Below are 12,500 nucleotides of genomic sequence, written 5' to 3' on the forward strand. Positions count from 1 at the left end.
TGGTTCAGTAGAATGAGCTTCAACTAAGTGAACTGCAACTGATATGCCCATATGAAGTAATACTTTTGTAGCCAGGCTATGTCCTAAATACTAAGTAGAACTTATGTACCATGTTAGAAGGGAGATACATGAATTAGTAAAGTGAACAGGGTACCATGCACTACCAAGCATTACTGGATACAGTCTGCTTCACTTGTGAGACACTGGGTGCAGCCAATACCCTTATAAAATATGACTAAGAATTTCTTCAGCCTCTTATGCTAAATGGAGTATAAGTCTATACTTGGGTCCACTGATGAACAGAACAGAGAAAGACTGTACAGTCAGACATGTTTGTATATGTGTGTGTATGTGCTGTTTTGGGGGCTAGTTGGTTAGGTAGCCCATGGCTACTGCTAATATGTGCTTACAGGCTAGTGTTAGAAAAGTCATTGCTAGATACATATATATATATATATATATATATATATATATATATATAGATAGATAGACAGATATGTGTCTAGCTGACATTCAGTTTTTTAAACATTGCACTCCATAAGGTAGAGACCATATGATCGACATTTTAAATAGTCAAATTCTTTGTACTGAGATTGCAGTCCAGTAGGAATCTGGGAATTTGCCCTTTTTTCCACTGTACTGTGATCTCATTGTTGGTATATATAATTAGCAGAGGGTAGGGGGTGCAAGGGAGTACACCTCCCCTTCAAAAACACTGTATTTACAGTTTGCTACTCTTTTTAGTTTTGAAAACGTTGATGATATGGTCAGACGTTCTTGATCCTGTTTGCAGTTTACAGTTTACATAAAACAGATTCTGATCTTCCATTTTCGGAGTGCTTGCCTTTTAACTGAGTGCCCTTGAGTTCAGAATTCAAGGTCTTTAATGTGTATGCCTTTCTGTGATGAGAGAGTAAGTGTGCTTAGTGTGTGTGATTCTGTTTGCAGGAGTTAGGCAAAGAAAACTTTAACCTTCCTAAACCCGACCATGTACCTCATCTGTGTCCCAGACTTTAGGACTAAGATATTTAATGTGTTTGCTCTGACTGTGAGGGAAGGAAATGTCTACCTATGTACAGACACAGTGAACACAATTTGAATAAGTCAAAATGTGTATAGCATATTCCTAGAGATGTGTATTCTTCAAGTACTGTTTTCAGAACAAGAGTGTCATGTACCACAGTCATTCATAACCCAGGCATGTGTTATGTCTTCCTGTTACCTGACAGTGTGATGTCGGGAGGCCCTTGATGAACCCTGAGTTGGAGATGAGGAACTGCTCTTACTGAGGTCCTCCACTGATCTGTCCAGAGACTTTGACCTGTCTGAAGTCACTCCTCCATTATCTGCATTTTCGATGTCAAACCTAGACAGGCACATGAAAAAATGAGTTAGAGTCAGTCGTGTCAAAAAAAAAAAAATCTACAGTTTTGAACTTCTTCCTCGTTATGTTTCTATGACAATTAAAATAGTTTATAACAAACAAGAGATAAGATGAAGTGAGAACATGACTGTAAATAGAGCCCTAAACCAAAGTGCTTTCTAGTGGTGTGAATTATCTGTACTCATCAAACTCAAAAGTACCACTACAAGATCAGTTCTTGAGCCAAGCCTTTGCAGAGTGATATCTTGTGGCAGTACACCCAGGAATAGAAGGTCTGGTTCATTTTTGCCACTGTGTTGATGTCTGATTTCTTCTGTGGGAAAAGAATGGTGCTTTCTCAGGAACATCAATGTGTGTGTGTGTGTGTGTGTGTGTGTGTGTGTGTGTGTGTGTGTGTGTGTGTGTGTGTGTGTGTGTGTGTGTGTGTGTGTGTGTGTGTGTGTGTGTGTGTGTGTGTGTGTGTGTGTGTGTGTGTGTGTGTGTGTGTGTGTGCGTGTGTGCGTGTGTGTGTGTGTGTGTGTGTGTGTGTGTGTGTGTGTGTGTGTGTGTGTGTGTGTGTGTGTGTGTGTGTGTGTGTGTGTGTGTGTATCTGTGTTTGTGTATGTGAATGTGTCCTGCGTTTATATGGCCACGAACATACTTATGTGGTTTTAAGTGCTGTTAACAATGAAAGAGTACTTAATGGTGTAGTGGAAAGACATTTAAGTAGGTGGGAAAGGACAAAAAAGTAACTCAAAATGTCTCTAGAGTTGCCCATTTAGTGGTCATGTAATTAGCCAAGAGTCATGTTTACCAAATGGCAAACAGAAAGAACGGTAATACTGTTGTGGTGTACACAGCGTAGGCAAGCTGTGGAGTCTGCTAATACCTATCACAAGAGCTTTACCTCTGCAAAAACAGATTAAGAGAAAAATGAATATTTTAAAACTATTTTTGAGAAATGACATAAGTACATTTTAAATATTACTTTGAAAACTGCAAGGAGTGTGAGAAACTGTCAGTAAGTTCAGAAGTTATTTACAGTACCAGTATACGGATGTACTGGAACATAATATTCACTACAAGGGAGCAAACAGTCTCAGCTTCTGTAGGCTGTGGTTTATTTTGGTGCTCTGTCCAGCATTGGAAATCAGGTAAAGGAGTGAGCAGAAAAAAATATTGCCAGTGCTAGTGCTAGTGAGAAATTAAGCAAGGTAGATCTTACAGTTTAATATTATTAGAAGGAAATAAATACTCAGAGATTCACCTTGTCCACTTTCCCCTTATAAATGTCTCAGAATCAATGAACTTCCTCTCCATTTCAGAACCATCCAAAACCCTTGCAACTTCAAACTCGCTATAAAGGAACATCTGCTTAACTCCTGGAACTGCCCCTGTAAGAACCCTACTTGAACTCTGCCCAGTGCCCACTCTGCCTTATCCCCCCTCCTTTCTACCACTATGTCTTTACAGATACCCACTCCTACTTGTATTCTAGGTTTTCCTGCTCTTTGACTTTTTCCTTGCACTACACTCCTACCTTCACTTTTTACCTCTTCCTATAACTCGCCTTTTTATTTAAGTTAATAAATGTAGTCTGATCATTTTCTTTTTAATGTCTATATAAAAATATTAATTTGATTTTTAATATATGTATCTATCTATCTATATATATATATATATATATATCTATATATATATATATATATATATATATATATATGTATAGATATCTGAGTCTACTTTGATTCACTGAAAACTCATTTCACTGAATTTCAATTCACTCTCAAAAAATCGCTGAAATCTGAAATCACTGAAAACTCATTTCACTGAATCAAATTTCACTGAATGTAAGTACTGTTGGGCAAATAAAATGTATATGCCCCTTTCCCCACTGTAGTGCTATCCTGGAGTTAGTATATATATATATATATATATATATATATATATATATATATATATATATATATATAGTTGGGGGGTGGGGTGTAACAACATCCTATATTAGAGTAATTTGTGTAGGTACACATGCCAAGTAACTTGCTAGTAGCCAGCCGAGCAACATCATATATTAGAAGAGTCTTGGTAGGTATACATGTCAAGTAACTTACTTGTATCAAGCTTGAGAGGCATCCTATATTAGACTTCTTTGGGTAGGTATACATGTCTTGTAACTTAATGAAACCCAACTGAGCGACATGCTATATTAGACTAGTCTTGGCAGGTATACATGCCAAGTAACTTACTGGTACCTAGCCAAGTGACATCCTATATTAGACTAGTTTGGATAGGTATACATGTCAAATAACTTACTGGTACCCAGTCGAGTGACATCTTATATTAGACTAGTTTGGGTAGGTATACATGTCTTGTAACTTCCTGGAACTAAGCCAAGTGACATCCTGTATTAGACTAGTTTAGGAAAGTATACATGTCTTGTAAATTCCTGGAACCCAGCCAAGCGACATCCTATATTAGACTAATTTGGGTAGGTATGCATGTCTTGTAACTTCCTGGAACCCAACCATGTGACATCCTATATTAGACTAGTTTGGGAAGGTATACATGTCTTGTAACTTTTTGGAACCCAGCCAAGCGACATCGTATATTAGACTAGTTTGGGTAGGTATACATGTATTGTAACTTCCTGGAACCCAGCCAAGAGACATCCTATATTAGACTAGTTTGGGTAGTTATATAAATCTTGTAACTTCCTGGATCCTAACCAAATGACATCCTATATTAGACTAGTTTGGGTAGGATACACATCTTGTAACTTCCTGGAACCTAGCCAAATGACAACCTATATTAGACTAGTTTGGGTAGGTATACACATCTTGTAACTTCCTGGAACCTAGCCAAATGACATCCTATATATTAGACTAGTTTGGGTAGGTATACATTTCTTGTAACTTACTGGTATCCAACCGAGCGACATCCTATATTACACAAGTTTGGGTAGTTATAAATGTCTTGTAACTTCCTGGGTACCAGCTGAGTGACATCCTATATTAGACTAGTTTGGGTAGGTAGACATGTCGAGTAATTTGCTCGCTGGTATCCAGCCTGAATAACTGTCTTACCATTATTCCTTTACACGGTGCTGGCGTTGGAGAGACACTTGGCACTTTCAATCCTCTGTGTATAAACTGCTTCCTGTTTGACTCCTAACTATAATTGTTTATATCCAAATCTTCATTATCTGCATGCCCACCAGTAGAGCCATCCTCAAAGCATAGGTTCGACCCACAGCTACAACATCTTTCCTCTGCAGTAGCTATGTGCTGCTACACAAAACAGGTACAAGTATGCTAACCACTGAGGTAAATCTGCACCCCTCCCAATCAAAATGTAGGCATTGAAGCCTTTACATAGTGTGTAGTCTCTTTGTTGGCCTCTGTCAGGAATCCATGTAAGTCTGCTTCTTAAGCCCAAATAGTATTAGTGTTCACAGAGTCAAGGGGAAGTTAATTCAACATTAGCAGCTTTCTGTGGGATGTAATACTTTCCCTTGCTTCTTATGTAGTTCTGACTATTTGATTCGTATAGCATGATAATTCTATTTTATTTTACTTATTACCATATACACCTATATATCTACATCTTTCTGTGTATCTATATATTGCCTATTCCTTATACTTTAATAGTCAGAATATGGTAAACAGCTCCTCATCCTACTGCATCTAAACCCTAGTAAGATTTGTTTAAAATAGATTATTCAAAATAACTAAAATACTTTTTAGACTTATTTAATGCAGATAAATATGAACCAGTGTTCATTTATGAGGAAAGAAATCATTTTAAAGCATCACTGGAAAAGAAATGGGGACCTTTCCCTGTGGTTTTGCCCACAGTATCAATATGGTAATGGAGATGCTTACTTGGCTGTCCAACACCAGCACTGTAATTTCATTTAATGCGGACTTGTGGATCTCTTTTACCCTCATGGGATGAATTGTTGCCCAAACACCCAAACCAAGGATTTGAACCTCTATGAACATATAAATAAAAGACATTGGAGAGATGGATTCATTACACAAAGGTTGCCGCATTTCTGGAAAAACATCTGAATGTGAAGCAGAGTAATACCTTTGTGTCCTTTAAAACTAATGATGATGATGATGATGACTGAAGCAGCACCTACAACCTCATGTCTGACATGATGTACTCTGCCCTTCTGGAAGTGGGGGATGCATCCTGACTGCGGTATTTGGCAAGGTAAACATAGTCTTCAGACCTAGTTGCATTGTAGTTCCTATAAACCTATGAAACCACTACCTGTGATTGTTGTAATGTCTTTTATGTAGGTAAAATGCAAAGAAAGCTCTCACACATGAGAAATGATAGCTATGCTCTCCACACCAAAGAGACCAGAGGCACCTTATGTGGGCACTCAGGGAGTTGTAAAAATGTTTGAGAATGCAGAGTTTTTGTTACTGACAGTGTTGCCATGGATGCAAGAGGTGGTTATATTGGTAGTCTTTTTGATAAGGAGTAGAATCTACTTCATGTTGACTTATCATTGTGGTCAGCAGAGCTGGATCATGGTCAGATGGGGCCTTAAGCATGGTAATTCTCCCCCCACAGTCATTCCAGTGTCCCATTACCTGGCTGTCTCTTCCCAGTTTCCATTTACATTGTGCAAATCTGACAGTGTCTACACTATTTGCTTTTGTATTTTTACGATGATTACAGATATTTGGATATAATTTAAAAATTTTATTTCAAATTTTATAGCACAAACAGCCATTTAAGAAAAACAAAGGCAGCAGGAACAGCAGCAGTGTATACCAAAGAAAATGTAGAATAAAAACACCAAAAATCAGGAGAAAACCAAGTCTTTTAGTGTAAAATGATTTAATTCACTATTCGTCAAAAGCGACTTCATCAGAAATACAATTCACTACTACAGAAACACACTTAAAATACTGTCAGTAAGTGAACAATTAATTGTATAACAAGCTGTTCAACTCATAAAACAATTATTTAATTGAAGTGAACCATCAGTAAACTTAGTCCCATAGACTACTGTTTGCAGTAAAAAATACATCTAAATAAAAACTTTATTTTTTAATATTAACTTTTCTGTTTTTTAAAAAACATTTTATATTGCCTGTGTCATTCAGCCCAGGATATATTTAAGAAGCCAATCTCAGTTGCCATACCGGTTCTTTCTGTTCTACTTTGTTCCTATAATCACCTCCCCTGATGTCCTTATTCACTAACTCAAGAACCGAGAAGGTGAACATTTTCCAGTTAATGCACATAGTGGAATGTTTGTACAAGGCATCGTTGACATTTTTTGTTCTTATAGCATACAAATGTTCAAGAATACATGTCCTCAAACTTTTAATGGACATTCCCACGTAGAACGCTGGACATCCACTACACATAGCCAATCTAGTCTACCTGGAACAGTGATGTTGAAATCAAGGTGTTGCAAAAAAATATGAGAACGAGTGTGGATGTACCTACATACTTTACATCCCATACACTTATACATACCTCTGTTGTTTACTCCTAAACAACAGGAAGCATGTCCCCTCTCCAACATATCCTTGATTTTACAATTTTTGTTGTACACAAAACAAGGCACCTTACCCAATACATTTACCATGTCACCATTACCTAAAATGACTTTCCAATTCTCGTTAATAATTTTACGAATCTGGTTGTTGTCCAAACTCATATCCAAACAAAACCTAGGTTTGCTCGGACCTACACCATCCATATATGTTCATTTTGTGAAACCTTTTACCAAAATGGGAGGAAAATAATTCTCCTTTCTAGAGATAATCTCGCTGGCAGCTTTGTCCAGTAAATCTGTAGGATAGCCCCTATCCAAAAATAACCTTTTAATAAACTGAAACTCCTGAAAAAAGGTAGTATCATCCACGGTCATCCGTGAAGCCCTGAAGAACTGGCCATGAAGAATGTTCTTTTTAGTAAAGGTGGGGTGATTACTTTTATAATGTACATAGCTGTTACAAAAAGTATTTTTTTGGTGAATACTACTGAAAACCTCATTCGTAGTAGCTTCCCACCCAATAATCACATCCAGGAATGAAACTTCATGACCAAAACCACTTAAGGTGAATGTTAAAAATTCTCCTGATTTTTGGTGTTTTTGTTCTACAAACAGCCATTTGCTAATCAAAGACAAAACAAAACATCTCTCACTGAAAACAAACTTAGTAGAAGTAGCAGTAAACTTCTGTATAACACTCACATTCATAGAAAACCAATTGAATCTCATATTTATTGAAAATGTATCTAGCCAGCATGCCTTGGTCCCCGTTTTTCAAACCATGGGCCCCCTGCACACATTTTTAGGGGTATGCATAAATGCACATGTTCTTAAATTCACCTTCATTAGTGTTTTAAAATATATTCCTTGTTTAAAACAACATGTATTAGTAACTCCACCATAAAGAGAACTGTTACTAATGCAGAGGTTGCTGCTGGCAAACAATTTTGTCTACAAATGCATTGCCTACTACCCTTGAAGAATGCATTACCTATATTACATTAAACAAAATGTGTGCTGTTGATATCACCATAACATTTCCTGAACTAAATTAGCTATACAATAGGGAATGGCTGGCAAACAATGACAACAGGTTCATAGTTATTAGGCATGCAGTCCTGTAGACAATTAAGGAGCCTAGACTAATTCCCAATTGTCCCAAAGCACTGTCTGGTTAAGTGACTTGCTCAAGAACATGACATAAATATGAAGCAAAAATCAGAGATGTTCTGCGAAACTGGAAAAGGATAAGAGCAGACTACTCTAAATCACTTAAATGTTAGAGAGTAACAGGTTTGGCATCAACCTGTATTTTATTTTATTTTTTTTATTTATTCTTTTTTAACCAGGTTAGTCCCATTAGGCTAGTGGCATCTTTTCAGGGAAGACATAAGATGGAATTTATACTACGAGGAGAAATTTGGCCAGGGCATCAGAGACCTCCTCCTACTCATTTGCATGTGGGGATTTCTTTTGTTGTGGCTCTTTCTGTCTGTTGGTCTGGGTGTGTAGGTGGCTTGGAGAGGTAGGAAGCCAGTCAGAACAAACATGGAGGTTTGAGAAGATAATGGAAGGGTTTTTCAAACTATGGTGCTGTGATTCGGACAACAGACATATTGCAATTGTCAGAGAAGGAATTGGAGGTGAAGGAGAAGTCGAGAGGAGAGTACAATGTAATGGAGATGGTGGAAAAGGCAGTTGAACCTTTTCAAAGCCAGTTAATGTGTCAGATGCAGTGAATGCTGACTCTGAGGATTTGTTTCAGCAGGGTTTGTTTGAGTCTTAAGATACAAGACTGTGTTGTAACAACCCTCCAGTCAGGAGGGTTGTGGGATGCTTACCCTAAAGAAAATGATTAAGCAGAGTAAATCAGAGAGCAAAGTGGCAGCTTCATGGGGTGAGATTATGAAAACAATACAAGAAGAGGAGGTTTCTGAGGGTGCAGGGAAAAAAAGAAAATTGTATGCACAAATGGTGAAAGAAAGAGAAAGAATAGTTGAAGAAGTGGGGAAGTAAAGTAGAAATTTGTTATAAGAGTTTGCAGTAAGAAAGAGAAAGGACTTGAAAGGTATGAAGTATGGAACACAGTAATTGCAGCACGGAGTTGTTTCACCCAAGCAGAAAAGAGTCTTTATTTTTATTAATAAAGAAATGTACTGTGATATATTTTTTGAGAGAGGACAATATTCAGGGAACTTCTTAAAATTATATGAACAAAAAAGAACTTTAGTCCTTGGAGTGAGTATGTATGTAGAAAAACCAAAAAGAGAGTTTTCATACAATTTAGAACACAAATTGAAAAAGAGGACTTGAAAAAATATTTAAAGACTCTATGTAAAAATATTATGGACACAACAAAAATATGTGATGACCAAGGTTTATGGACCTGGGGCTGGGACTGTGGAATTGTTCTGAAAATGGAAAAGGAAAATGTTGTACATATTTTGAGTGTAATCAGTGTGAATGGTAATAGAGGATTTGATAAATATAGATCGCAGCCAAAAACATGTTTTTTCCGTGGAAAAAATAATCACTTGATTAATGAATGTGCTAAACAAAAATGTTATATTTGTGGGAAAACAGGGCATGAAGCAAGAAAATGTGATATGAAATGTAAAAAATGTGGAAAAACTGTACATACATGGCTGGATTGTGAAAAAAAAATATAGAATTTACAAGGAAAAATGTATACAAGATCCAGTAAATGATATGGACAGAAATATTAAAAAGGAAAAAGGAACACAGGTTAGTACACAGGAAAGAAATAAAGATATAATAATAGACGGAAAAGATGGGGAAAGGGAAGGAGAAGAGTTGCTTGGTATGAGTAAAAAGGAATATGCAAATTACCAAGACATGAGCGGAAGGAAAAATTCCATAGGAAAAAGGGTGAAAAGAAGAAAAGAAAGTTTAAAAGTGTGGTTGTGAAAGAAAACAAAAAGGAAAAGGATGAAAAAGGGGATAATAATAATAATTTTATTTTAAAGGCTGAAGATCTTAGCTTTAAATGTTAATAGTATGAAGAATATTAAAGGAAGATTATGTATTTTAGAATGGTGTGCCTTACTTGATATGCACATATCTGTATTGGAAGATACTAGAATTTTGAAAGAAGAAGAAAGGTTTCAAACTGAAGTATTATGGGGTGGAAATGTTATATGGAAAATGGAAAAAGATTCATGCTCAGGAATAGGTGTATTATGCCAGGAAAACAATTAAATATTAGATTTTACAATAGTAGAATTGAGAAGAATAATGATAATAGATTTAAGATGCAAAACAAATGTTTGCAGAATTATTGCAATATATGCATATGTTACAAAGAAAGAAAGAAAGAATGTTTAAAAAATTCTAAATTATGTAGGTGTTAATACGGATATAATATTACTGGTGAATTTTACTTGTAATTTAAGAACTGGAAAGAAAAACATAGTGATGTTACAATTATACATGAGATAATGAAAAGTGGAAAGCTATACATATGGGATAATAAACACTGGACTTACTGAAAAAGTAAAACTGAAACCAAAATTAACTATTTTTAGTATCTGACAGTGTAAAAATATTGCAAAAAGGGATAAAAAGGACAGTCTTTTCAGATCCTGTATCCATATGGATAGAGGTATATGAGAAAGAAGGGCACATGAGAATAGGCAAAGATGTTAAGAGGATTAATGAAAATGATTTAAAGAAGATCTGAAACAGATTAATAAATTATGGAAGGATCATATAGGTGTGAGAATATTTTATGAAAATTGGACATGGTGGATAAGCTTCAAAGAAAAACATAAAAAATGTTTTTGGAGTGTCAAAATGAAAAGAGAAGGCTAGAGAGATTAAAATATAAGCAGTTGAGTCTGAAAGTGTTTAAAGAAATATTGACAGATAAGACAGTTTTTTTTTTATGAGAAAGAAAAGCAAACATATGATGAGAAGATTAGGAGATTATTATATAAGCAAAGATGTTTTTTACAAGGGAGAAAAGAAGAGGTGGTACCTTACTTGAATAAATTAGTACAAGAGAATAAAAGAATAATAAGGGAATTAAAGAGTAATGAAGGAGAAAAAACAACTACACAAGATGGAGTACTTGACGTGATTAAAAAGTATATAGAGCATACTTTTGTAAAGAAAGAGGTAAAAGTGAAACATAAATAGTTAAAAAACTAAATAAAGATGATAATGAGAATTTGGAGAAAAATATAATTGTGAAAGAGCTAAATGAAATATTGAACGATCTTAATCTGGATAAAACTACAGGATTGATGGTATTGAATATCATCTGTAAAATGACAAGGAAAATTGGCAAAAAAATATTTTGTGTGGGTATTAAATACATGGCTAAAGATAGGCAAGCTAGATAAAGAGATAAGTAGGGGAATCAACATTTGTATGGAAAAAAAGGAAAGAAAGATGATATATAAAATGGAGAACAGTAGTATTAAATAATATGGATTATAAGATATTTATGATGATAATAATTAAAAGATTAACAAATAAAGTAGATAAGTTGCTTGATCAAATTCTTTGGGAGAAAAGGGAAAGGAAGTCAAGACTTATTATGAATAATAAAATAAGTAATAGATGATATTATACATAAAAAGGGAGAGGCTAAAGTCATGGTAGGAGATTTAAGCAAGTCATTCAATAAAATACAGTGTGAATCTTTATGGGATATATTAGGAGCTTATAATATAAGTGAAAGGATAGTAAAATTATTTAAGTCAGCTTATGAAAAAAATAATGTAAAAATAATTTTAAATGGATGGTTAAGTGAGAAAAAAATAGGGTGTGGAAAAAAGCAAGGATGCCCAGCAAGTAATATCATATTTGCTTTGGTTATGAATGTGATTGTCAATAAAATGAATAGAATATTGGATATGTCAGGATATGAGATAATGGAGGAAATGTGATTACCTATAATATATACATATGCAGATGATATAGCGTTAATTACTAAAAGTAAAGAATAGATGGAAGAAACAATCAGAAAATTAAATAAATTCTTAAAGATAATTGGTTTACGTATAAACAAGGGCAAAAGTAAAGGTTTTGGATTAATGGGAAATATAAAAGATATACAGTTTAATGTAGGGGTCATAGATACATTAGGAATAGAATCTGGATCACATAACCATAAGAAAAAGCAATGAGAGAAAAACAATTTCAAGAATTAAGAGATATGTGTACATTTTGGAAGTTGTGTAGATTGCCATACAAGAAAAAAATTATAAATTCTACTCTATTAGGCAAGTAAACTTATTTAGTAAGTATTTACATGATTCCATCTAATTATGAAAAATAAATTATGTCTATTGTATTTTTGTTCATATGGAGATCGAGATTTAATCCAGTTAGAAAGGAGCTTCTGTATGTAAAGAAAGAGGGAGGAGGATTAGGATTAATTAACCCAATTGTTCACTTGGCTTCTTTGAATTTGTATAGGGCATTAGTAAGTTACAAAAAAGAGAATAGTAATTTAAAAGAATACTTGTATGCTAAATACAAGTGTTTTGGGGAAAATGGGGATAAGAAAATGATGTAAAAGTTATATAAATGAGAATATAAAGGAATATCAAAACAAACCCAAGGATTCATGAAGCTCGGCGA

At 35.0% G+C, this 12,500-nt stretch overlaps 1 protein-coding gene across 6 annotated transcripts in view; it reads right to left on the minus strand.

Annotated features, from left to right (window-relative positions):
• Nucleotides 1-12,500, minus strand: part of FMNL1 (formin like 1) — a 1,099,995-nt gene that overhangs the window by 494,089 nt on the left and 593,406 nt on the right. For all 6 annotated transcript variants that reach the window (XM_044055136.1, XM_044055138.1, XM_044055134.1 and 3 more), the window contains exon 6: nucleotides 1,223-1,366. In XM_044055136.1, coding sequence (XP_043911071.1) covers nucleotides 1,223-1,366 — 144 coding nt within the window. The remainder of the gene's footprint in view (nucleotides 1-1,222; nucleotides 1,367-12,500) is intronic.

Source organism: Protopterus annectens, chromosome 13.part0 (genome assembly GCF_019279795.1).
Source record: "Protopterus annectens isolate FY-2018-M chromosome 13.part0, PAN1.0, whole genome shotgun sequence".
Taxonomy (NCBI): Eukaryota; Metazoa; Chordata; order Ceratodontiformes; family Protopteridae; genus Protopterus; species Protopterus annectens.